At 36.5% G+C, this 27,496-nt stretch overlaps 1 protein-coding gene across 1 annotated transcript in view; it reads left to right on the top strand.

The window, feature by feature from the left end:
- Positions 1-27,496, top strand: part of RYR2 (ryanodine receptor 2) — a 762,156-nt gene that overhangs the window by 335,993 nt on the left and 398,667 nt on the right. Inside the window, exons 10-11 of the mRNA XM_055147039.1 lie at positions 12,842-12,916; positions 20,444-20,600. Of these exons, the coding sequence (XP_055003014.1) occupies positions 12,842-12,916; positions 20,444-20,600 (232 nt within the window). The remainder of the gene's footprint in view (positions 1-12,841; positions 12,917-20,443; positions 20,601-27,496) is intronic.

Here is a 27,496-nt window from a genome sequence, read left to right as displayed (position 1 = left end):
CTGTCCATGGAATCTGCAAATTATTTCCTATTTGTGAAACTGATGCTGGTAGGATTCTCGGGTGACTTATGTGAAATGGGGAGGAGGAAGGTGACAGCCTCAAAAAGGGAAACAGCCTCTTTCTCTGTGTCCTCCTCTGCCTCCTGGACACAGCTGGGAAAATCTAGGACTGAGAGCCTCGCTCTTTGGAGGAAAGGAAAGTTAGTCCTAGACCGACCCAGGTCTTTTCTGTTCTTGCCTTTCTCTCAGGAAAGACTTTCAGGAGAAGATGAGCAATGAGGTTAAAAAAAAAAACAAATTTTATTTGGAAGCTTTCAGAAGGAGGTAGAAAGGAAGAGAGGGAGAGAGAGAAATGTGCTCAAGAGAGACTGGGGGCTTCTCCAGAGTGGAGAGGGAGCCCCAGGTCGTATTGCGGCAACAAATATGAAAGTATACATCTCAAGAGGAAAGATGCGGGCACCACAAGTGCTTGGCACAGGGGCACAAGCAGCACATGGGTTCGGGCACCACACATGCTTGCTTTTGCTTCCTTTGTTCAAGTTCGCTTTTATAGGGTTTCTCCCACGCTTCCCCACGTTGGGGCTTCCTGCCTAGGTATGAATTCCAGGCTAAGATCTTATCAGGCCTTAGTTCCTGTGTTCACAAGGTGTTTATTTGCAGCCTTGGTACTATTGGTTTTTATTACTTTCCAAGAACACATTGCCATGGTTTTCTTTTCCCTATCTACCTACCTGCCAGTTTCAAACAAATCAAAAAAAAAAGAGGAAGAAAAAGACATACACTTAATATAGGTTGCTTCAGCAATGGGATGTGTTTCTAACACTGACTCAGAAAAAGAGTTTGAAGTCCCCCATTTGTATTAGTTGGGCAGCTCCTGTAACACTGTTATCTGCTTGTAATCAGGAAGGAAGAAGAAAGGCCGTCTTTATAAACCAGCATATGAATCTGAGTAAATGGAAAATGATTTTGAAGTTTATGATTCCCATGTCCTGGACTAAGAGCCTTCTATACTGAAGTGCTTTGACTTCAAGTCACTTCACAGGGAAATCCTCTTCCTACAACAGTAATATAAACCCATCTAATGTAATATAATAAAGTTATATCATGGACAGTGTGAAGTTATTTTAATGAAGACTGTGAAGTTGGTATAAATAATAGAATAAAGATTGTGAAGTCATTTTTTTAACTGGGAGGGTTAGAAACATCTTTAACAATGTAGCATATTTTTTCCTAGAAATATTCATATACCTATTAGCATATAAAACTTTCCCCGTGTGGCAATTTTTATATTATTGTACGTTTGCTTATAGTGTTTTTCATGCTTTTCCCTCCCATTTGAGCAGTAGGAAATTCCTGTACTTTTTTTCACTTGAGAGATTTGAGACTTATCCCAGAACTCACATTTTTGCTCACACTTCCCTTTCTAACTTGTATTCCCTAAAGACTAAATCCAAGGAGATTTTTATGCGTAGTGTATTGGATAGAAGAATAAGAAAGACTGGCTCTGATAGATAAAGAGGACATTTTCTTTTGTACTTAAAGACATTACTATGCAAAAAATGCTCATTCATTTCTTGATTTCATTCAGAAATCAACCTTGGAGTCAAAGTCTTTCAAAGCATGCTCCTTCCTTACATTTGTGTGCCTTCTGCTTAATACTTAGTACCAAATTCTGTGCCTCCAAACCCCAGTGGGCCTGAGCAATACAGAATCCAAATGCCAGCCAGGTATGACCCCTTATCATCACTGGGAAATATTTTGGCTTCTCTCGAATCAACCATGTGCTGAACATGATAACTTGTATGAAAACTAATTAAAAATGAGTCATGACCATACATGTAAAGTATGAAAATAAAACTTTAACAAAAGAAAGAAAAAAAATCTTTGAGAACATGGGCTTGATGGGATATAAGAAGCATGTCCACAATATGAAAATATTAGTAAATCAAATCTCACAAAAGTGAGCAACATATTTTTGGTGAATTTTCACATAAAGAGGATGAAGGGACTACCTAGTCTGGGAGAAAATGCTTGCAAATCAGGCTCAACAATGGATTTATATCTAAATACATAAAGAAATGTCAATGCTTTACAGTTTAAAAACTATTTAGAAAGTAAGCAAAAGATTGAGCAACTATTTCAAAGAGAGACATAGGCATTGCAGGTGAACTGAGGAAAGGCGTTTATAATCTTAGTCTACTGGAATTTTAGAAGAGATCCCTACACACTTACCAGAATGGCTAAAACAAAATCGTTTTGATCATCAAATGCTTTGATCATCGGATGCAGAAATCAACTAGACTGCTTATAGACGGTACAGCTATTGTAGAAAACATTTGATGGTACTTTTAAAAACACTTACACATGCAGGGGCTGGAGGTATGGGTACAGTGGATAGGGCATTTGCCTTGCATGCTGCCCACCCAAGTTCAGTCTCTGGCATCCCAAGATGTTACCTGAGCACAGCCACTTGTGACTCCACCACTTACCCTCCCTCTCCCCCGAAAGTCCTACATGTGCACTATCATGTAACCTAGAATTTGTAGTCATGAATAGCCCAAGGAAATGGAAACTATGCTTATATAAATGCCTGCCCACAAATTTTTAGTACAATACAGTTTTATTTGTAAAAGCTCAAAACTGTAATCAAGCCAGATGTCCTTTAATGAATCACTAGGCAATGATGCTGGATAAAGAATTCTCAGTTCTAGAAAGTTGCACAGTGTATGATTCCATTCTTACAAAAATTTGAAATGACAAAAGTTTACAAATGGAAGACGAATTAATGATTGTTAAGTTAGGTAAGCAGGAGGTGTAGGTAGTGTTGCAAAAGGGCAACATATGAGATCTTGTTGCGTAGAACCTTCTAATAATGACGATTGGGGAATTTACATGAGTTATAAAATATATAATGCTTAAAAATATAACAGGCACAGATAGAAACCTCTGCATAAGCATATAAAAACAGAGGGAAAATCTAGTAATATAAGATTATTTCAGAGTAAATGTCTTTATTTTTATTTTGGTTTGGGGTCATATTATTGGTTCTCAGGGATTACTCCTGACTCTATGCTTAGGATTTATTCCTGAAGTGGTTGGGAGACCATATGTCTAGGGATCCAACTGGTGTTGACCACATAAAAGCAAGAACCTTAACCCCGCAACAATCTCTCTAGCCCCTGACCAATAATAGGTTTTTGTCTTAATCTTCATTGATGGAGAGATAGCACAGAGATCAAGGTGCTTGCTCTTCACCCTGTGCACCCTGGTTGGGTCCCCAGATGTAGCCCCTGAGAGGAAGGTAGGTGTGGTTCAACACCCTCCACCTCAAATAAGTAAATAAATAAACATGACAAAAAATGTTGGCCAGAGGTTTCTAATATATTACTGTAATATATTATTGTTAGAGGAGTTAGACACAATATTCACAAGAGCATTCTGTATTATTTGTTGTATTATAGATTCAAATGGATCTAGAGTTATCACATTTTCAAAAGCACTCAAACCAGTGCTCTTCCCAATAGCTTTCTACTCTTCACTATACCACAACTTCTAAAGATATGACAGTAACTCAAGAGAAACTGTTATTTCTTTAGGTATCACTTTAGCAATTAGTCTTGCCCCTCTCCGAGTAATGGAAAGTTGTCTAGATGTGAGAGATCCTGGATCTAGGTGATCCAAACTGGTCTTGCCCAGTGTCTGAAAAGTACTTCCAAATTTTGACAAGAATAATTGAAACTTGAATTTCCCTCTAATCTCAGAAATTTGACTCAAAATTTAAAATGATTGAATTTAAAGAACTTTAAAGGTGGTATTGGTACCAGTAGGAGATGAAATTATGTCACCCCTTGTCTTTTCTGAGAAAAACTTAGGGAATACCTAAAAATATATATGTTTGAAGATGAAGGAGAACTAAAATACACTTGACAATATGTCAGATCTAAGATCCATTATAAGAGGCCTGAGATGCAAAGTTAGCATTTGGAGAAGTCTCTTCTCTCTAGATTATTGTAGTAATGAAAGGGCTGAGAGGTGGAGTTCAGGTATTGGGAAAATCATAAAGTGGAAATGGGTGAAAAATTATAGTGCAGAAACACCAATGAAGAATCTGTTTAAGAAGGTACTAGAAGTAATTGTGAACCAGAAATAGTCCAGACATCACAAATATAACTCAGCTTCAAATAATATTTTATGTTAGAGTGATGTGGAATTGTGGATGCCTCCAAAGCACATTATCTGTCAGCAAAATAAGTACATCTTTTGAGAAAATAATAGAACTTCAGTGATTTTTTTAAACAATTTTTTTTCAGGGGCTACCCACCCTGTGTTGCTCAGAGATTTCTTCTGGCTCTGCACTTAGAAATTAGTCCTAACAGAGCTTTCGGACAATATGGGATACTGGGAATGGAACCTGGGTCAGCTGGTCAGGAACAGCAAGTGCCTTATCTGTTGTACTATCTCTCTAACTATCTCTCCAAGTCTTTTTTTTTCTTTTTGGGTCACAACTGGTGATGATCGGGGTACTCCTGGCTTTGCACTCAGGAATTACTCCTGGCGGTGCTTGGGGGACCATATGAGATGCTGGAAATCGAACCTGAGTTAGCCGCGTGCAAGGCAAATGTCCTACCCGCTGTGCTATGTCTCCAGCCCATCTTGAACTTCAGTGATTACCAGAACTTCAGTGTCTGATAATAAAACTGAACTAGCCTATCTTTTAAAAAAGTTGTACATAAAAGTGAAATTTATCATTTACACAGACGGGGGGGCTGGGGAGGTGGAGAGGTGGGGGGAAGGTATACTGTGATTCTTGGTGGTGGAATATGTGCACTGGTGAAGGGATGGGTGTTCGAGCATTGTATAACTGAGACTTAAACCTGAAAGCTTTGTAACTTTCCACATGGTGATTCAATAAAAGAATAAATTAAACAAACAAACAAAAAGTTGTACATATAAACCACAGTACAGTTTGACACTAATAATCTAGAGCAAGCACAGAGTACAAGTGAAGGGCTCACTTCTCTACAAAACCCCTCTCTCATATATCACTCACCCAATAAGGTATTCTCAGACCATTTGTAAACTTCCTAACACTGTTAATCATTGTTACATTCTAAGAATTAAAATAAAAGAGGAAGAAATTTTGTAGAGGACTCCATGATTTAAAAAAAAGAGAGACTATGTATATCAGCTACACCTGAAAACTGGGGCACCCAATGTATCCCAAATGACTGTGGTGCATACTTTGCATGCCGGAGGCCCTGCATGATCCCCAGAAACACCAAAAGTGACTCCCAAGCACTGAGCCAGGATTAATAGCCCCTATGGAAGCTGGTGTGTTCTCCCCAAAACAAAAGAAAAATTAAAATAACATATTAGAAATTCATTTGATATTATCATAAAAGTAACCAAAGGGAGACATAATAAACCAGAAACAAGGTCAGGATAAACATTTAGATCACAACACTGATAGTTAAAGTTGGAAAATAAGAATAAAAATATGTGGGTGATATTTGTCTCTTTTGAGTCCAGTACAATTATTTCAAACTAAGTTACAGAAACCAATTAGAGCATTTTAGCAATAACTTGAAAATGGATGAAATGAAACAGAATATGAATCCAACACATATTAGTTTAGCAAATATAAATCTGTAAATTAATGTTTTATTAATATTGCTTAGAGAAATGACTGTTAGTCTATCAGACCTGCAACCGAAGCCCCAAATAAAAGGGAAAATAAAGAAAAAGAGGTAGCAGGAAAAGGAGAGAACTGGGGAGACAGACATGAAGGGCTTATTAATGCATGGGGTGCAGATAGTATTCAGTGCACTTGTCTGAGATTTATCCATAACTGCATTATATCAAGCCCCAGACTCAAGAAGTACCATGAAAGAAAGCAAATGAAAAGAAGACGGCAAATGAAAAGAAGTCACATTTTGGAGATCAGAATATGACTGCAAAATGTAAAAGTAAAAAAAAAACCTCTTAGATAGAATAAGGCATAGTGTCTTTAAAGGAGCAGCAGTACGGACCAGAGTGATAGGACAGCGGGTAGGGCATTTGCCTTGCATGCAGTCAACCTGGATTCAATTCCTGGCATCCCATATGCTCCCCGAAACACTGCCAGGAGCGATTCCTGAGTGCAGAGCCAGGAGTAACCCCTGAGCATCTCTGAGTGTGACCCAAAAAGCACCCCCCACCACCAAAAGGAGCAACAGTAAAATTTAGAATATACTAACATATTTTAACCAAGACACGTGGATGTAATGAAGGCATTGGGTATAAATTTAAAAGTGCTGAGAAAAACAAAACCAATCCAAAGATTTTGCAGCAATAAAACTGATTCTATTAAAGACAAAATGTAGAGAGTTTATTGCTAACAGACTCACAATACAGGAATGGTGATGTTCATGGTAGCAAAAAAAAATCAGATTTAAAAATTATACACAACAAAATTCATTACAGTAGTAGCAAGTGAGTCAGGAGGAAAGTAAATAAAACTAAATGTGGCTCTGTGTTGTCTAAATGATCATTCTATGGCTGAATAAATAGCAGTACTCCTACATTAAAAAAAAAGGAAGTAAATGATCACTCTAAAAATGGTCTTTAAGTAGACTCTTCTTTAGTAAGCTAAGAACACATATAGTGGTTTTGCGAATAATCATTGAAAATTAGTAACGTGAAGTCATGAAGTATAATGATATAAATAACTATCCCCCAAAAAAGCATGTAAATTAGATGGAGTAAGCTAAATCAATAGCGTTAAACTTAATTCTGAGGTACCCAAGTTCCCTCCCTCCTGCCGAAACGTTCTTTTTAATGCTTTCCTTTTCTGTATCCATGAATATGGTGGTCTTCTTGCTCATGGTGAGATTATATAAAAAATTTAAAATATTTTGCGTATGCGATGAAGGTTCTCAGTGAGGTCACTAGTTAAACAGTTTATAGGGAGATTTTTCCTGGGTGAGTCTCATCTAATCTTTGAGCCCTTGAAATAAGTAAATAAACTCTGAAGTCAGATATTTGGTGTGTGAGAGATTCTATTTTGGCCTTAAAAAACATTAAGCTTCTCTGTTGCGGGAAGAAACATCTTGCAAGGATCAGAAGGTTGCTCTGGTTGCTAAAAGTGGTCCTTAAGAAAATAGAGACTCTAGTCATGTAGCTTGGGAGCTGATCCTGAACTTCAGGCCAGTACCCATTATCTATTTCTTATAAATAATGTTTTTAAATTGAGGAAATTTCCCTTAATTCCTAGTTTCACTGTCATCCCGTTGCTCATCAAATTGCTCGAGTGGACACCAGTAACGTCTCCATTGTGAGACTTGTTACTGTTTTTGGCATATTGAATACGCCACGGGTAGCTTGCCAGGCTTTGCCATGTGGGGGGATACTCTCAGTAGCTTGCTGGGCTCTCCAAGAGGGATGGAGGAATCACACCCGGGTCGGCCGCATGCAAGGCAAACGGCCTACCCGCTGTACTATCACTCCAGCCTAGTTTACTGAGAGTTTTTAACATGTTTTGATGTTATATTTTGTCAAAATATTTTTACATTAATTCTTATGATTATCTTCTTTAGCAGGACTGGAGTGATAGCATAGTAGGTAGGGCGCTTGCCTTGTACGCAGTCGACCCAGGTTTGATTCCTCCACCCCTCTCAGAGAGCTGGCAAGCTACCGAGAGTATCTAGCTCGCATGAAGAAACTGGCAAGCTACCCATGGCGTATTCGATACGCCAAAACCAGTAACAACAAGTATAACAATGGAGATATTACTGGTGCCTGCTTGAGCAAATCGTTGAGCAACGGATGACAGTGACAGTGACAGTGATCTTTAGCCTGTGATTATGGTGGATTTTCTGATTGTCTGATGTAATGCTTTAACTTAATAAGCTTATGTCTATGAAAGGAGAAGTAATTATTTTTCTTCCTTTTTCAAAGAAGAATTTCTTTTGAGATGAAAAATAGTAGTTTCTGTGAATACTAGCCATGGCTTTTATTATCTATTTTTTAAAACCCTGCTTTTCAATTTAATATTGAAAAACATTTTGCAATTGATAATTCAATTCTGAGTTCTATCATGCATTTCTTGAACATTATATTTAGATAATATAAGAACTCTGCTATTATTTTATTACTCTGTATTGTCATTACTAAAATATATTGGTATGACTTTTCTAATATTTTTTGAATTCTATATAATGTCAAAAATATTTGAATTTTCATGGAATCTTAGAAGCTGGTTAAGTTAGTATTCTCTATTTTTTTAACTTGCATAATTGGGTCATTATTAAAGTTTAATGTGACCAATTAAATTACCTTTTATTATTTTTTCCCTTCTTTTGGTGTTCAGTATTTTTTCACATTTTATCTTCTTTCTATATAAACATGAAAGCAGAATGGACTTTATAGTCAGTCAGTTATAGTCAGAACTATAACGATTTTTTATCTTCACTACTTCAATGTCATTTGATAAGTGCAAAAATAAAAGTTAAGTTGGAGAAAAAGGTGTCTGTGGTACTGAATTTATAAACAGCTATGCAAACTATTCAGTATTAAAATAATATTCTTGTTATTAAAGGTTTTCTTATGTTAAGAGACAGAGATAAATTAAAAATATGTAGTTGTTTACTCTAAAATTCACATACATAAACAATTTTGTTGCTCATATATCAATGATTAAACTAAAGATTTTGAAGTTAGACAAATGCTCCAAACCACTTAATCTAAAATCTTTTTATGATGTGAATATGAAATCATTTCAAAATGTTATTTAAGATAGGAAGTGGATTTTCTTTTAATTATTGTGATGGCTCATTTCATGTGTCAACATAATTGGGCTGTTGAGTATTATATGGTCAAGTATTATTTTGGGTGTGCCTGTGATTGTTTTTCTTTTTGGATTAGTTTATAATTAAATGGATGGATGAATACAGCTGATTACTCTCTTTAGTATGAGTAGGTTAAGTTGTCACTGTCTAAAACTCAACTATCAGTAACTTTGTAAACCGTGGTTCTTGAATAACTTTTAAAAATTGGTTGAGGTTAAGGGCCAGAGCAATAGTACAGAGGACAGTGGATTTGCCTTGCATGCTAAGTTTGATACCCAGCATCCCTTATGGTCCCTGAGACCACTAGGATTATTCCTGAGCTGAGAGCCAAAAGTACCCCCTGAGCACCACCGCTGGGTGGGGTCCCAACACAGAAACAAACCAAAACAAGGTAGGTTATTCTACTCAGGTAAAGGCCTGAATAAAGCAAAAAGGCTGAAGCATGATATTAGATAAAATTTAGCCATCCTTTCTCAATATAAACTTTTCCTGCCCTTGGACTGAAATTAAAGCGGCTTTTCCTGCATCTCAACTCACTTTTGGGACTGAAACTGCCTCTTTCACTTTGATAGTTCACAGACATTTAGACTTGGCCTGGAATTTATAACATGAGTTTTGAATCTTCAGCTTTAAAGCTGTAGATCATGGACTGGTTTATTTTCATAATCACATATGCCAACTCCTAATAGTAAGCTCTTATTATCTAGGATGTTAATATATGTCTTATATATTTACATGTGCATTTTCCTGTTAGGATTCATGTATATATTATATATAAGGTCTGAAATATATTATATTCTTAAATATTATTGACCAGTTACTCTGAACCTTGTCTGATACCATCACAAAAGATTCCAGAACAGATATTGGATTTCATCTAGCTGAATCTGAGATTAAAACTACCAATAATGTGGACAGGTTCTATAACCATCGGTCGGTCAAATCTGTCCAACTGTCAACATTATTTGCATGTGGGTATTAGGACTTCAAAAGTACATAAAATAATTTATTCCAAACACAGACCTGTTCAAAGCCCGAGGATTATGTAGAGCATAATAAAAAATGGATGCTATAATACAGAAGAGATCAGCAAGAAGATGGTTTTATATACCATTTTATTTCCTACTTAAGCTTTTCAGGAGTGTTTTAAAACTTGGCACTTACATCCTCGCATATATTCAGGTATATAATGCCATTATTAGTTCAATTCAAGCGAACCACATTGGATTCTTCAGTCTCTGAAAAGGATGAGTAATAGCACAATCATTATTATCATCATCCATACTCTTAGAGGTAGCATTTGCTATGCTAGCCAGTCAAAATTAGCTTGATTTCACATATGAAGAAATGTATCAAAAAGCACTTACACTGAAAATTTTCATGCAAGGAGGGACTTCTTCAGAGAGCTAATGACAATTAAATATGAACGTGATTTATCAAATTCTGGTGTCTGATAATAGTCAAAGTACATACCAAGCAGCATCCTTTCATGGTCAGGGTTCTGTATTGAATCCTTTGTTAATCATTAATTGATTTTGTCCTAACATACAATCATTGAAATTGTGTATTCTATAAACTTTCCTTACAAATATATGCCAATATATGTCAAAAGTCTGTGAAGAGTTTATACGAAGTTTTATTTTCATTACATTATATCCTCATGCTGATGTTTTGCTGAGTTTCAGAATTGATTAATGGTTGTCAAAGATTCTGATTGTTGCTAAGAAATAAATGCTTTAACAACCTAAGATAAAACTTAAATAGAATCTTATCTCTAGAAACATGAGAGTTGACTACTTATATCTTAATGGACAATTCTATAATGATAATGTAATATTTGAAACAACTGGAATTGATGGAACTTGTACTTATTAATGGACATTTAAAGATTTATTCAGGTATTTTTATATGATCCACCTGAAATATGAGTTATTTGATGAGGTTTATTATCTTGGGGGATGATCTATTATATTTCTATAATTTATAACCTGAATATTGGATTATTTCAAAGTGTTATTGAAGATGGTACTATTAAGTGTGCTTAGTTTATAAATTACTACACAGTGAAATTTAAGTGTCTGACTTTTCCTGCTTAAGGAGGTGGAAATTTCTTTCGGTAACTGTTAGAAATAATTTTCATACTTGGTTAAACACTTTTTTTCCATTAGCTATAACATTGTATATGTTCATTGCAAAAATAGTCTTTATTTAGTGGGATGCACAGTGCTTTTGTTATCTTTATTACTGACTTCCCTCGCATCTGCACATTATTTCTGCTATCTATGCGGGAATTTCCTGTTGAGAAGGTGCTATTGTCATCCAACTATCTTTCTTTCTCTTGAATATTTCTGTTGGGAAGGGCATTTGCTCTGAGTTGATCCCTTAGCTTTATACATTTTAATGTGGTCTCTCATACCATTTGGTAGACTGTCTGTTTCTAAAGCTTGTCTTTCTGGAGCTAGAGCAATAGTACAGGTAGGGTGGTTGTCTTGCACATGGCTGACCAGGATTAGAAGCTGACCAGGATTCGATCCCCAATACCCCATATGATCTCAGAATGACCCCTGAGCACAGAACCAGGAGAAGCCCCGAGAAAAATCAAATGTTGTCCCCACCAATATAATAAAACTAATTTAAAAATTAAAACCATTGTCTTTCTGAACTCTGATTTAACATTTGATATGTATGTATTTCTGGGAAACGTAATATTCTCTTCATAAAGCAGATTTTTTCTCCATGTGGACTTTTATCTAAATAAGATAGAATGATTTAATGTCAATTATTGACTGGTTTTAAGATATTGTTATCTTATTTAAGCATTATATAGCTTTATTTCTGTTATTTTATTTAGATGAATTATTAATGCTAACTAGATGATGGTGATTAAATGATGATGATGATTATGTTAAGTATTTTTAAAATGATTTTCTCTCACAGAAAGTATTTGTTAATGTCTGAAAATGAATCCTTTCTAAAAAACATTTTTTGTTGTTGTTTGGGGGCACATCTGGCTGTGCTTGGGTTTACTCCTGACTCTGTGCTAAGGGATCACTCGTGGGAGTGCTTGCAGGACAATAATGTGTGCCCAGGATTGAAATATGTCATGTGCAACTCTTGAACTCTCTCAGGTCCTTGGAAACATTCCTTATTATCACAACTGAGTGGGGGAATGGGGTGGTTACAGTATTCATTTAATTATAGCCGCCCACAACATAGACTCACCTGATTTAAAATATCAAAGATATTGGACAGGAAGTACATAGAACAGGAGCTGACCTTGTATGCATCCAACTCAGATTTAGACCCTATGTCATAATTCCAGTCATAATGAAAAAAAAATCACTGATAAGGATGCCGGTCACTTATTCATCTAAAACTATTTTAAACTGTGAAGTGCTAATAATTATATATATCACTGTCACTGTATCAGTGACATCACTGTCATTTCTACTGTCATCCTGTTGTTTATCAATTTGCTCAAGCAGGCACCAGTAATGTCTCCATTTGTCCTTGTCACATGCTAGCTTAGCTCGATGACATATTGGGGGCTCTTTCAGGGTCAGGGGAATGTGGACCATTGTTGTTACTGTTTTCGGCATATTGAGTATGCCCTGGGTAGTTTGCCACACATATGTTATATTAATAATACATCCCATATTGAACTACCACTGAACTCATAGCTGAGTATTTTTATGGACCTGTATTAAGTGAATAAAACCACACTATTCACTTGTGGAGAGGGAGAAGAGAGGAAGGGAAATGGGAAGGAGAGAGAAAGGAAATGGATGATATTAAAGTCAAAAATGAGACAATATGTTTAAATCAACATTTATCCCAAGCAAATTTATGTGGATCACTGTTATTGCTCTTTTGTTTTTTTTATTTCCAGCTGTAATATATCCTATCAAAATGTGTGACAAGCTGTTTTTCCAAAGACTTCTTTTTCTTTTCCTTGACTTGAATCATAGAATGTAAGAATGAGACTTTTTTTAATGGCTTATTTTCTTTTTTGACAGAACTGTTCATTATGAAGGTGGTGCTGTATCTGTTCATGCCCGTTCCCTTTGGAGACTAGAGACACTAAGAGTTGCGTAAGTAGAGATTCTAAATACTGACAAATGCTGCAAGTGTACAGAACAATTCTAAAGCCATACACCTGTGCTTCTATGTATTTAAACAAAAAAGAGAAAAGAAAAGGAAAGTTATGCCTGGCACCTGAGGGAGTGTACAGTGGGTAGGCACCTGCCTTGCATGTGACTTGGTTCATCCCTGGAATACCCTTTGGTCTCCTGAGAACTACCAGGAGTAAGTCCTCAGTGGAGAGCTAGGAGTAACGCCTAAGAATCAAAACAACAACAACTAACCATCATGTCAACAATTGCAACAAGCAAGCAAATGAAACACACAAGAGGGTGTGGTATCTCATCTGTTCACCTTTTGTTTTTCTGAGTCTGGGTTCACCAGGAGATGTTAAGCCAAATGCAAGCAGTGCTTTTAGAAATTCTTCTGTTGTCTTTTTGTTTGGTTTTACTTCTTGATTTAGGGTCACACTTGGCAGTGCTCTGGGCTTACTACTCTGAGCTATCTCTGTGCTCAGGGCTTACTCCTACTTCAGTGCTCAGAGATCACTCCTGGTAGTGCTCATGGAACTGTAAGCAGTGTAAACTATCGAATTGAGGTTGGATGTGAGACAAGTGCCTTATATCTGGTCCCAAACACAGTTTTTTTTGGTAAAATTATCATATCTCAGTCTGTATTTCTCATGGCAAAAAAAAAATTGAGACTAAGTTTAAGTAATGTAAGGTTTGAAATAGGACAAACTGCAAGTTGGTCACCTGTCTCAGCTGTCAGAGACTGGGGATTTGACCTTTGGAGGGCAAGTGTAAAGCAAAATAAACAGAACAGGAGAAAGAGTACAAGAGTCAGTAGTGATAGTTACAAATAACAATATTGGCAGTGACTATTTAAAAGGGGGAAAAAAAGAAAATCCCTAAACCACATATTTCAAAGTATATTTAATCTTTGAAGACAGAACTGGGTTTACCAAGTTGCATCTGGGACATAGAACAAGAGTGAATGGGTAGGATTCTATAGACGCAGTGGGGAATGCTGGCACTTCATGAGTATGGTATATTAAATTGTACCCCAAAACATTAAAATAGAATTTCATTCAGATAAAAAGGGGATATTCATAAAGGAAAAGCGGGAAAACCATAAATTTTATTTGCTTCATAAATTATTCAGGTAATTCATGGTAAAGGACTTTCAATAGATGCATGTATTTTTCTTACTTTATGTATTATAAAACTTATAGTTTTATTTGAGAAGTGACAAATGTGTGTGTGAGGAAATAGTCAATTAGAGAAAGCCTGGATAGTTTTTGTTTCCTTTCTGAAGTAGATTTAAATTTTTTTGGGGGGTGTATAAATACTCTTGCCCTTTATGGTTGCATGTTAAAGGAATAAAGTTTTGGGGAAGGAAAGAAAGCCCTAAATATTTTGCAATTTATCATAGAAGAAGGAAGTGTGAGGGGCCTGAAATATAGCACAGCGGGTAGGGCACTTGCTTTGCATGCAGTTGACCAGGTTCAATCCCCAGCATCCCACATGGTCTCCCAAGCCTGTCAGGAGTGATTCTTAAGCACTTCAGGGTAGAGCCCAAAAGCAACCAAACTAAAAAGGATGGAAAAAAAGGATGGAGAATTATAAAAATCTGATAATGTATTTGTTTTGATTTTCATCAGTACTGCTGATAAACTGCATTTATATGAATTTGCATCATTCCTCCTCAATTCTAAAACTTTGTACTCCTTTCTATTGATGTGACTCGAGTGTATTTCTCTACTATTGTCTTGTTTTTAAAGTTTGGAATCAAAAGCTTGGAATTTTTTTTTAACTTTTAATTTGAATCAGGGGCACATAGGTCTGGTCTGATGGTCAGTCAAAGGAGGGAGATCTCCTTTCCCGTTTGAAAGCTCTTTGCCTCTCAGAATAAAGGTGAGGCAACAGGAGAACTTGATGGCAGAAGGCTATTAGTGTTTTTCCAACCAATTTAAAAGTTAAAAAGATGTTGATCTTGTACTTTAGAATAAATAAAAGAAGCAAACATAGGAGGAAACATCACAGATACTACAGATATAATAAACATTAAAAACACAACTTTTTACCACTTTGAATTCATGAGGTACCTATATACAAACTGAACAACCTAGAAGAGTTTGGGACTAAGTTTTGAATAGCAAAGTTTGGATTCATACAACTTCTAGGACTGGTCCAGGAAGAAATGGACAGTTTAAGCAAATCCTCCAGGTAAAACAATTGAAACTGTGTTCCAAAATCTCTGTAAATATAGATGGTTTCACTAGTGTATTACAACAAACTTTCAAAGAAAATATGTTTATGCTTCTCAAACTCTACAATAAATCAGAGGTAAAACACTCCGAAATACATTTTACATGGCCAATAATTCCAGGCTCTCCAAACCAGACAAGAACAGCACACTAAATAAGAAAACAGTAGACCAAACTGATGAACGTAGATGCAAAAGTCCTCCACAAAATCTTGACAAACTGAATTCGTAGTACATTGAAAGAATTATACACTGCAACTATAGGGTTTATTCCATGGATACAAGAACGGTTCAATTTATACAATTAAGTAATGAAATACAGTACATCAACCAAAAGAAAGATAAAAATCACATTATCAATAGACACTAAAAAAATTGTTTTTAGCATATGCATCAGACAGTGCTCCAGTTTCGCTATCATATCACCCCCAAATTTCATCATTTGAAACACTTTCTTTTTCACAAATATGTTTGTTACAAGAGGTAATTATATTTAAAGTTTTTTTTTAATATCTGTTAGTCCAGATTTGTCCCATATCTTTCAATCTCCTTGGATGGAGAATTCTTTTCCTAGCAGTGGGAATAAATTAAGGCAACTGACAAATAATCCGAGTCCCACCCACTGCTTGTATCCCAATCTAATGCTCACTACCCACAACAGGTCATATTGTTGAGCTCAAAACAGCAACAAAAACTAGGATATTCACATTGAAAGGAAAAAGAAGGGGAGGGTGCAATGATGGGATTCATAGGCAATAAATCACAAGATAAATTAATTTTTAAGTTAGAGATTTTTTTCTTTTGTCCTATGACTCTTTACCTGAAGCAGTGCTTTTTATCTAGTCCAGTCGAGTAGAAACATCAAAAATTACTGGTGTTAAGATGCTTAGACAGCAGCTGGCACTTAGGAGCCAATAGGTGGAAAACCGCTGATTTGCGTTTTTCCACTGGTCTGAATACAGGAGGCTTATATGTAACAGATATAATTATTTCAGGTTTTTCTCTAGATTCTGTTGAGTGTGAACTGTTTTGACTTTCTATAGATGTGCAAATTAGGTTGCATTTTGTTTGCTTGTCTTATTATATGCACTTGCTACATCAATGCTTTTTCCTTTATATTTAAAAATGGATCAGCTTGTGTTTATAATAAATAGAGCTTTATTTACAAATGCCACAGTTCATAATATTTGGAATGCTATATCTTTTCTCAAATGTAGCACCCAATGATGTTGTTATTTTTATGTCGTACACTAATTGTTTTTTTTTTTTATCAAAAGCAAAAAACTTAGTAGGGTCAAAAACTGTTCAGTATCATAACACTTTAATTAGTTGTTTTAACTTAGTGAACTAAATGTAATAGAAACATATACCTTTATTTTGCCTCAATTGAAAATGGTTTATGGAATGGATTGGTATAGGTATAGTTGTTTAAGTTTATTTTATTTCACTTTAAACTTTATTTTCATAAAGTTGTTCATAGTATTGATTACATTCAATATTTCAACACAAATCCCACCACCATTATACCTTCCCATCACCATTATTTTGAATTTTCCCACCAACACCCAAACCTGCCCCACAGGCAGATGCTAAATAATTTATTTTGTAAGCTTGTTATGAAAAATTGACTAAAATTAATCCAAAAATATTTCCTTAGAGGAAAGTATGTGAAAAATTGTTGTATCTCATCTAGCAGCCAATATGCCCTTTTATCAGATATTAATAAGATGTTAGTAGAGTTTGAGCCTTTGTGTACTAATATATTTTTTATAATATACATATATATATTAATCAAGATTGGTTGTCTTCTACCTTACACCCATCAAATGTAGTGATTCTTGGTATATCAGTGGCATAAAGTATGAGATGTCACTCTTGGAATTCTAAAATTTTGAATAGAATACTAGAGCTGAAGTTAAATTTTTTAACTAGATGGTGATTTGGGGGCCTGAGGACATCTCTGTGGTGTGCTGCTCTCTTCTGAGATATATTTGTGAGTCTCTAGATCATGGCCATTAATGTGCTTAAATGGTACCCAAAGGCATATTTGTGGGCATGACTGCCAGGAAACCAGACGGATAGGGAAATTGGGGGAGGAATCCATTCCTAACTCCCTGCTAGCCTGAGTTTTCAGTCACTGGTATCTCATACCTGGATTTTTCAGCGGATTCATTCACATGCATGTGGGACTTTGGGTGAGCATGATGGCTATTGGGTGTTAGAGGTTTGCGGCTGCCAGGGTTCTTTGGGGGCAGGTGGAGGGACACACCTGCCCCCCTCTGAGGTACTGGATGAAATCATCCTGGCCTGGGGTGGGAAGATATCTCTGAAGCTTGCTACTCTCCTCTGAGATTCATTTGTGAGGCTCTCTAATAGTTTACTGTAATTAAAAACTGCATGTGTATTTAACTTTTTATTTATCTATTATAGGTAAACAAAATTGACAAATATGAGAAATGACCAATAATCCTCATTCTCTTCAATATTAGTTTAATATATATATATAAGAAATAGGGAACAACTTTTTATGTCACCTGAAAACTTGTTTAATATACATCCATTACTATTACAATTTTCAGAAATTACTATATATTATTTTTCTGGCCTGTTGATTCTCCTTGACTTGTTCAGTTTATTAGGAGGAAGGGATACATATAAGAGGAGATTAATTTGAATATTGGTCAGTTTTGTAAATACATTTTTTGATATTAAAGATAGGTATTTGGAAAGATATTCAAATTCTTACTAAAACAATGGAAAAATCACTGTTACTGTCACTGTTGCTGTCATCCCATTATTCATCAATTTGCTCGAGCGAGCAACAGTAACGTCTCCATTGTGAGACTTGTTATTGTTTTTGGCATATCAAATATGCCCCGGGTAGCTTGCCAGGCTCTGCTGTGCGGACAGGATACTCTTGGTAGCTTGCTGGGCTCTCGAATGCGGGTCAGCTGAATGTGAGGCAAATGCCCTACCCGCTGAGCTATAGCTCCAGTCCAATTTAATGGAAAAATATTTAAAACAATTGTGTTTTTCAGTGTCTGAAACTAATATGCTTTATTTTTAAAAAGGGAAATAAGTAAAGCTTGCTTATTACCAGACCAAAGTGAGTTTAACTTGGTACTGTTTGTAAACATTGAAATTTCATTAATAAGATAAACTGTATTATAGCACAGTAGCCAGTTGTCCCGTTGTTCATCGATTTGCTCATGCGGGCACCAGTAACATCTCACAACGGAGTTGTGAGACTTTTTTTTCACTATTTTTGGCATATCGAATACGCCATGGGTAGCTTGCCAGCCTCTGCCGTGCGGGCGAGATACTCTTGGGTAGCTTGCTGGGCTCTCCGAGAGGGGTGGAGGAATTGAACCCAGGTCAGCCGCATGCAAGGCAAACACCCTACCCACTGTGCCATTGCTCCAGCCCAAACTGTATTATAATCAATAAATATTGATATGTGGTTATCTTAGATGAGAGACTTGTCCAAATCAATTATCTTTATAAGAAATGTATGGAAGGTGAGTTTATAACAATGTTGTTGTCAATTTTACAAATTAAGATATCATAATCTAGATTAGTGAGACAATATAAAATTGAGTTCTAGTATATTAAGGTAAATTTCAAATTTTAAATGTCAAGTAAGTCTTGATTTATAGAATACAAAGGGCTATGATTACCTGTATTAAACCAGTTAATTAAGTAATAAAAATTGAGTTCAAATTATCAGTTTTTCTTTTATTTATTATGTATCTTAATTTCTTATTTTATTAAAAGTGATATAAGCTTCCATACCTTTTGTTTCTCTGTATACCGTGGATGGCTCCTTCTGCCTCTAACTTATTTCATTCAACATGATACCTTCTAATTCTATTCAAATACTGCATGACGGTTCTTTTTTTTTTGGCTGCACAAAATTTTTCTTTGTTTGGCTTTTTGGTTTTGGGCCACACCTAATGATGCTCAGGGGTTACTCCTGGATCTGCTCCCAGTAATTTCTCCTAAGTGGTGCTCAGGTGACCATATGAAATTCAGGACCCAAGCCATAATATAATGGGTAGGGCGTTTGCCTTGCATGCAGCCGACCCAGGTTCAATCCCGGCATCCCATATGGTTCCCCGAGCACCACCAGGAATAAGTCCTGAGTGTATGAGCCAGAAGTAACCCCTGAGCATGCTGGGTGTGACCCAAAAAGCAAAAATTAAAAAAGAAAAAGGAAATGCTGGGGACTTAACTCAGGTCAGTTGCAGGCAAGGCAAGCACCCTACTCGCTGTGCTATCTCTCCAGCCCCAGCAACAACAAATTTTTAACTAAAACATTTTAAAGTATCATTTCACTTAACTTTCTGCCCATGGCCCCTTACTGATCTTGTTTCCTTCTTGTGGTCCCCTTCTCCTACCAATTGGAGCCCTAGTCTTATGCGATGATTTTGCCATTTACATGAATTTTATCTGTAGCTTCCTTGGGATATCCTGAGCCCCACAATGGACCATATGACCCCTGACAGTGAAATACTGATGCGAACTCTACTATCTGCAATCAGTCATTATAAGCTAATTTGATTTTTTTTTTTTTTTTGCTTTTTTTGGGTCACACCTCGAGATGCACAGGGGTTATTCCTGGCTTTGCACTCAGGAATTACTATTACTCCTGGCGGTGCTCAGGGGACCATATGGGAAGCTGGGAATAGATACCTGGGTTGGCCGCGCAAACGTGCAAGGCAAAAGGCCCTACCCGCTGTGCTATCTCTCCAGCCCCTATAGCCCAATTTGAAACACTAGTTCTTAATCTTTTTTTGCATGGAATATAATATAGTGTGGATGATATTGCAGTCAAAGGTAAGAGAGCTTGAGTTGTTTCACTTTACATACTATTATCTATTTTTGAATGTTACAACATTCAAAAATTAATTTTTAAAATCATGGATATTATAAAGTTTTTAGAACATTAGTATATAAAAGTCCCACTCCTCATTGCCTTGCACATTTTATTTTATTTTTGAATTGCAACTTTTAGGCCAAACACACCTGGCAGTACTCAGGGGCTATTTTTCACACATCTCTTGGGTCTCTCCCTGCAGTACTCAGGGTCAAATATGACCTCTCAACAGTGTTCAGAGGGTCATGTGGTACTGAGGGTCAAACCCAGGCCTTCTGCAAACAAAGCTGGGTTTGTCCATTGAACTGTCTTTCTAGCCCTGTCTCATACATTTTACTTGTGAGTTCTCCTGTGATTATGGGTGTGTTGGATCATGTCTTGATTCTTTTATTAGGTGGAGTGGAAGCCACATACGATGGGGTCAACCTTTCCGACTACGTCATGTCACGACAGGAAAATACTTGAGTCTCCTGGAAGACAAAAATCTTCTACTGATGGACAAAGAAAAAGCTGATGTGAAATCAACAGCCTTTACCTTTCGATCATCCAAGGTAAGATAGGAAATGCAATTTTGGACTTCTTATAACTATGCCCACCACATTATTTTTGATGAGAAATATACAAGAAGCAGTGATGTGAACATGTTACAGGTATTTCTGAATCCCTGCTTTCTCTAGTATATATACACTTCTCTCCATCAATCCTGTTTCCTAATCTTCTGATCCAGATGCTCCACAAGGTTTATTTTGGTTATTTACATATGACTTATTCATTGAAGTCTTTTTCATTTTCTTAGGTTGTGACAATGTACTGTTAACACGAACCTTATACTTTATAGCATACCATATCTTTTTAAAAAATCAGTCATATTTACATATCTGCTCTTTTATGTGGACCTTTCTTTGTACACCATGAATTATAAATTACAGTGATATTGAGGAACATACTTAGGGGCTGAAATGATAGTAAAGTAGGCAAAGCACTTGCCTTGCACATGGCTTACCCAGGTTCAATTCCTGGAACCCCATAGGGACCCCAGAGTTCTGCCAAGGAGTAATCCCTGAGCACAGAGCCAGGAGTAAGCCATGGGCACTATTGGGTGTGATTACCCCATCCCACTTCTCCTCTCCCTAACACACACACGCAAAGAGACATACCTAAAGCAATATTGTTCTAATGAATCCAAATGAAAGGGTGGATAATAGGAAAATACAAAGAGAAAAGAAAAAAGGAGCTTGATTTTAGTATCAGAGCAGGAGGAATTTGGGAAAATTGAGCAAGACAAAGCATTTTTAGTATAAAAGAATGCAGTTCAACAAAGATCTCACAGTTGCAAAATCTGTGTATCAAATAATGCAACACAACATTCATAAAAAAAAAAAAAAAGAAAAAAACCCTTGGAGGAAAGAAGAAAGAAATAGAAAAGTCTAGCAATGGGAAAACATCCTGTCCTTGATTCTCAGTGCAATTCTCAGTTAGGTAAATGTAAGTAACATAGAGGATAGTGTAATAAGGTCCATGTACATCATGTATAATATTACTGTATCTCATTGTGTGTGTTTGTGTGTGTGTGTGTGTTTGTGTGTGTGTGTTCAGTATCATTGAGGGCTTTCAGGATTTCTGAGCCTGGAGAGCTATCCCTGTGGCCTGCCTTAAATGAACCTTAAGTCACTAATTGGACCTGGGTGACACGCGGCAACAGTTGAGGGCTCCTAACTCTGGTCAGGGCAATTTGAACTGCTTTCTTCTCTCACTATTGATTTATCACAAACAAAAATTGCTAAGCTCTAAGCCCTGTAGTTCTTTTTATTAGATTGTATTAGAGCTCCCAGTTATGGAAGGGAAAGGAAAGGTAGAAGGAAATGAGCCTCTGGCCCCTGAAGATCTAGTGGCCGTCGCCACTCCAAATACCTTGCCTGCATGGTTCAAAATTACTTAACTCTGTTCCTTTTCTTTTGCTTTCTGGGTCACACCCAGCAATGCACAGGGGTTACTCCCGGCTCTGCACTGAGGAATCACTCCTGGCAGTGCTGGGGGACCATATGGGATGCTGGAAATCGAACCTGGTCGGCCGTGTGCAAGGCAAACGCCCTCCCCGCTGTGCTATCACTCCAGCCCCTGTTTCTGGAATCTTGATCTGGCTCATTTGCTCATTCAGCCACAGGCTTTATCACCAAGGTCTAAATAGTACACTTGCCCTTGACCTCCCTAGACCTCACACAGCTGAGCTGTCACAGGCCCCAAGGGCAGCTGCCTTGTAGTATTGTCTAACTGTGTTCTCTGAAACCCAGTTGCTGATGAAATCTGAATAGCACTTTTTCCTTCTTATTATTACTATAATGATCCCTTCCTGTAGGTTCTAAAAATCCCACTTTTGCTGCAGAATGCTGCATACTCACATCATTTTTCTCTGTTCATTCATTCTCTAACAATTCTTATTCAGCAGGAGTTCAATGGATGCCTCGGGCAAAATAGGGACTAAGTTATTCAAATGGAAATGGGAATGGAAAAAGAGAAAATTATATTAACATATCTCAGACTTTCTTGCATACATACATACATTGATATAGCATTCTAATTTTTTTTTAAAACAAAAGGACTTGTTTACAGGGGTTGGAGTGAATAGTACAGTAGGGTGTTTCCCTTTGCATGGTGGGCCCAGATTCAGTTTTCAGCACCCCGTTTGGTCTCCTGAGCTCGGCCAGGCCTGATCTCTGAGAATAGAACAAGGAGTAATCTGTGAGCACCGTAAGGTGTGGCCCCCAAGCAAAACAAACAAAAGCAGTTTTTCAAATAAAGAGAAATGATTGCAAGTTTATTTTTTTTTTGGTTTCTGGATCACACCCGGTGATGCACAGGGGTTGCTCCGGACTCTGCACTCAGGAATTACCCCTGGCGATGCTCAGGGGACCATATGGGATGCTGGGAATCCTATCCAGGTCGGCCAAGTGCAAGGCAAATGCCCTACCCGCTGTGCTATTGCTCTAGCCCACTTGGTTATGGCAAAAAACTAGAAGATACTCATATATTTGACAACTTTATCTGAGGACTACATTGTATTAACTATTATTTTACAGTGCTCTGAAAGATTTCTATGATAAATATTGTTGAAAAAAATTTAAGTGAGAATAGTGAATATTTTTTTAAATTACAGAGGCCACCTGTATGTATATTTTTATATGACTATATGAGAAATATATAGAACCTATATTAATCCTTTACTCTCAGAAGCTCAAAAATGGAAGGTGGAGAGACTATCTGAGCAAAGAAAAAAATTTGGGGTTTAATCTTTCAAAAACAGGACAAGAGAGATAGAACAGAGTTGTTTTGCCTTGCATGCAGCTGACCCAAGTTGAACCCTGGCACTCCATTTGGTCCCCTTGAACCCTCTGAAACGAACCCTGAGCACAAAGCCATGAGTAAGCCCTGAGCACTGCCCCATATGGCCCCCCTCCAATAAAAGTTAATCTTTCAAAATTAAATCCTTGGATTTTTTTTTTCCCTGTTACAATAGCTATCTTCCTTCTTGTAGCAAAAAGAACAGAAAAGAGAAGGAAAAAGTTCAAAACATAAACAATCATTGCATTGTACATATTTCTCTGTAGTTTTGATATTTTTGATGATTTTATGTGTGGATCTTTAGAAATGCAAATGTTGCCTTAAAAGGTCTGAATTTTTTTTTTTTTTTTTTTGCTTTTTGGGTAACACCCAGCAATGCACAGGGATCGCTCCTGGCTCATGCACTCGGGAATCACCCCTGCCAGTGCGCAGGGGACCATATGGGATGCTGGGATTTGAACCCGGGTCGGCCGCGTGCAAGGCAAACACCCTACCCACTGTGCTATCACTCTAGCCCCGAAAGGTCTGAATATTTTTAAAGGCTTTTGATAAAAATTCTTACCCAAAGCAATAGTTTTTGAAATATTTTTCTCCAAATAATATTTAAGTGTTAACATTCTGTCCACAAGAGGAAAGCCTGCATCTAAAGAATGTCTCCTAGCCAGCTCTTTCTGTGGTTTCCGCTCAAGGGATTCTTTTTCTGGGTTTTGAAATTTGTATAATGTCATTGTCTTTACTGAAGTTAGATCAACTAAGGATCCCCAAATGACCTTTTAACATACTATTCAGTTTCTGTAAAAGGAATCTTCTGTCTAGTACACATGCTTGTGGAACCATGCATTTATAGTCTGCTAATAACTTGCTGTCATACCCTTCGCTCATCTAATCATAATGATAATTGCACATGATAATATGGTTAGAAGGAGTGAAGGTGGAGATGAAATATTAGAAAAAAATGCTTTATTTTTAAAGCTACTGTTGAGATTTTATTTTAAAATCACTAGCAGATTAGGTAACAGCTTCTTTCTGTGAAGCAGAGTTGCTCTCACTTTCTTCGAAAATTACGTTTAAAATTTTGCATTTCACGCTTAATCCTTTTAGAAGATTTTGAAAGAGAATATAAAAGTAAGGTGAAGGAAAAATTAAATTCCGTTGAGTCTATAATTCAGAAACAACTCTTGTGTTTGCACACTTTGTTCTGTTACCAAATTTATGCATTATTTGTAACTAGAGCTATTTATATATGATGGCTAACATTTATTTAATAATAACATGTTCCACAATAAATAGAATTTTCACTAAAGAGGGTCAGAGTGGATGTGGTGAATATGGTCCCCCAAATGAAAAATTTATATATATATATATATATATATATGTGTGTGTGTGTGTACATATGTAATTCTTATTAATGAATATTTAGGTCATATGAGATTTTTTATTCTGGATTCTCAGAATACTTTCTATTTTGTATAACATAGTATGGAGACTACTACTTACTGTTCCTGGTAATAATGGAGTTAATAAATACAAATAGCAAAATCACTCTTCATAAATTTGTTCTGGTGTTCATTCTAAGCAGCACAGAGCAGTATAAAAGTTTACATTTCTGTCAATCAATAAATTATTCTTAAAAAAATCTTTGCTAATTTTTATAATCAAAAGCCAATTATATATTTTTTATTATAAGGATTTTGATATTTATTTTTGCTGTGTGTTTAAGTTTTGTTTTTTCTGTTTGTTTTGGAGCCACGCCCAGCAGTGCTCAGGGCTCCCAACTCTGTGCTCAGGAATCACTTCTGATGGTGCTCAGTGGAAAACATGGGATGCCAGAAATTGAATCCAGGTCAGCCACATGCAAGGCAAGCACCATACCCACTGTACTATCTCTCCAGTCCCTAAAACACATAATTTTTAAAGTCATATTATGTTTGCAGTGTGTTCGTGAATGAAATGATTCCCACAGTAAGTAGTTTTTGATAAGTGCTTCTTTTTATTTCCCTGAACACATATTGCTTTTATAAATAAACAAAAAACAACAGAACATTCCTACACTTGGTACTTTCTCCCAGTGCAATGATCTTACATATATATATATATATATCTTAAATGTATCTGGGGTACTGGAGTGATACCCAAAGGGTCGGGAGCCAGGTTTGATCCTGGGCACCCCATATGGTCCCTGAACCCTCCTAGAGTGATACCTGAGCACAGAGCTAGGAGCAAGCCCTGAGCACCTATCTCTCTTTCTCTTTCTCTCTCTCCCTCCCTGTCCCTTTCTCTCTCACTTTCTCCTTCTCTCTCTTTATCTATCTATCTATCTATCTATCTATCTATCTATCTGTCTATTTTGCATATATTTCTCATACATATTCCAAATGAAGGGGCTGAAGCAACAGTGCAGCGGGTAGGGCGTTCCCCTTGGCTGACCTGGGTTGATACCTTTGCCCTTCTCGGAGAGCCCGGTAAGCTACTGAGAGTATTTTGCCCACATGGCAGAGCCTGGCAAGCTACCTGTAGCGTATTCAATATGCCAAAAAAAAAGTAAGAACAAGTCTCATAATGAAGACATTACTGGTGCCCGCTTGAGCAAATCGATGAGCAACAAGATGACAGTGACAATGACAGTGATTTCGAATGAATGAAAATGAATTCTAACTTATATCCACTTTCAGACCCAATGCAGTAAAAGTGTTCTGGAGTGTTTATTTTTGAACTTATTAGTAATATATAATTATACAAATGATGAATGGAAGTTATTTTTGAACTTATTAGTAAATGTATTATATATATTACATATATATGAATGGAAGTAACTTCCTGGTTTCCTTATTTTTCAGTTAAAGTTAATAGAAAGGCATTATTCTTCTGAACCTCTCATTTTTTGAAAAGAAAAGAAAGGAACAGATAAGGTTTATCTGTGCCCCCCACCAAATTCTTTGAAGCTCTCATGCCATATCATCTCTCTAATTAGGATTAAGTTTGCATATAGTGACTTAAGAATTTGATTTTTTCTTTTAGGGGGAGATAGTGTTTGGACCATACCAGCTAGTTCTCAGAGTTTATTTTCAGATGTTAACAAATAGTGACTCAACAAAGGAAGTGTGACTGTATTGAAATTTTAAGAATGTGTATATGTAATATCATAGAAGTAAGAATAGATCCCTCCAAATTGTATAATTTAATTTTTATTGACTGTATTTTTAGAAATAGAATATGTTTATGATATGATAGTAGAGGAAGGATTGAAAGGTGAATTGAATGGACTTGGTAAAAAGTGATGAGATTGACATAATTTTATTAAAAGTAGCACTGTAGCACTGCCATCTCGTTGTTCATTGATTTGCTTGAGCAGGCACCAGTAACGTCTCTGTTGTGAGACTTTGTTGTTACTGTTTTTGGCATATCGAATATGCCACAGGTAGCTTGCCAGGCTCTGCTGTGCAGGCGGGATACTCTTGGTAGCTTGCTGGGCTCTCGGAAAGGGATGGAAGAATCGAACCTGAGTTGGCCATGTGTAAGGCAAATGCCCTACATGCTGGGCTATCACTCCAGTCCTTATTAAAAGTAAGTTACAAAATATTAACTAGTCTCAAAAGAAAAAAAGAATATTACAAACATTGATACACATCTTGAAGCACATTCAGATATACAGATATATTTTAAAAATTAGGGTTTTCAATAGTGATGATTATGTTCAAAATTCAAACCCATTTTAATTGGAAAAAAGGTATCCTGATGAAATTAAAATGCATTCATGTTGAAAATTGTTTCATGCAATTAAATAAAAAAAGAAGCATTGAATTTGAACCAACTAAAATCCCGTACCAGAGTCCTTGATTAAAGGAAAAATTACATATTTTAAAAATAAAATGCTCCCTATACTGCCAACATTTTAGAGAAAAAGATATATTTTCCTCTCCTTAGGTTATCACATGACTCTTACCTTTGAAATTAATATTGCATTCATTTTGAGATGAACTTGAAATCAGGGTGGGGCCAAAGTGGCCAAATATGGAGAATTTGTTTAGCATTATCCCCTGTTCCGTCACAAAACAGAAATCCACACCAAATGCTCTGTTAAATATAAAGCACTGCCTAAAGGGTGAAC

This window comes from Sorex araneus, chromosome 9, assembly GCF_027595985.1.
Source record: "Sorex araneus isolate mSorAra2 chromosome 9, mSorAra2.pri, whole genome shotgun sequence".
In the NCBI taxonomy this organism is placed as follows: domain Eukaryota; kingdom Metazoa; phylum Chordata; class Mammalia; order Eulipotyphla; family Soricidae; genus Sorex; species Sorex araneus.
This window is presented reverse-complemented; position numbering and strand designations above follow the sequence as displayed.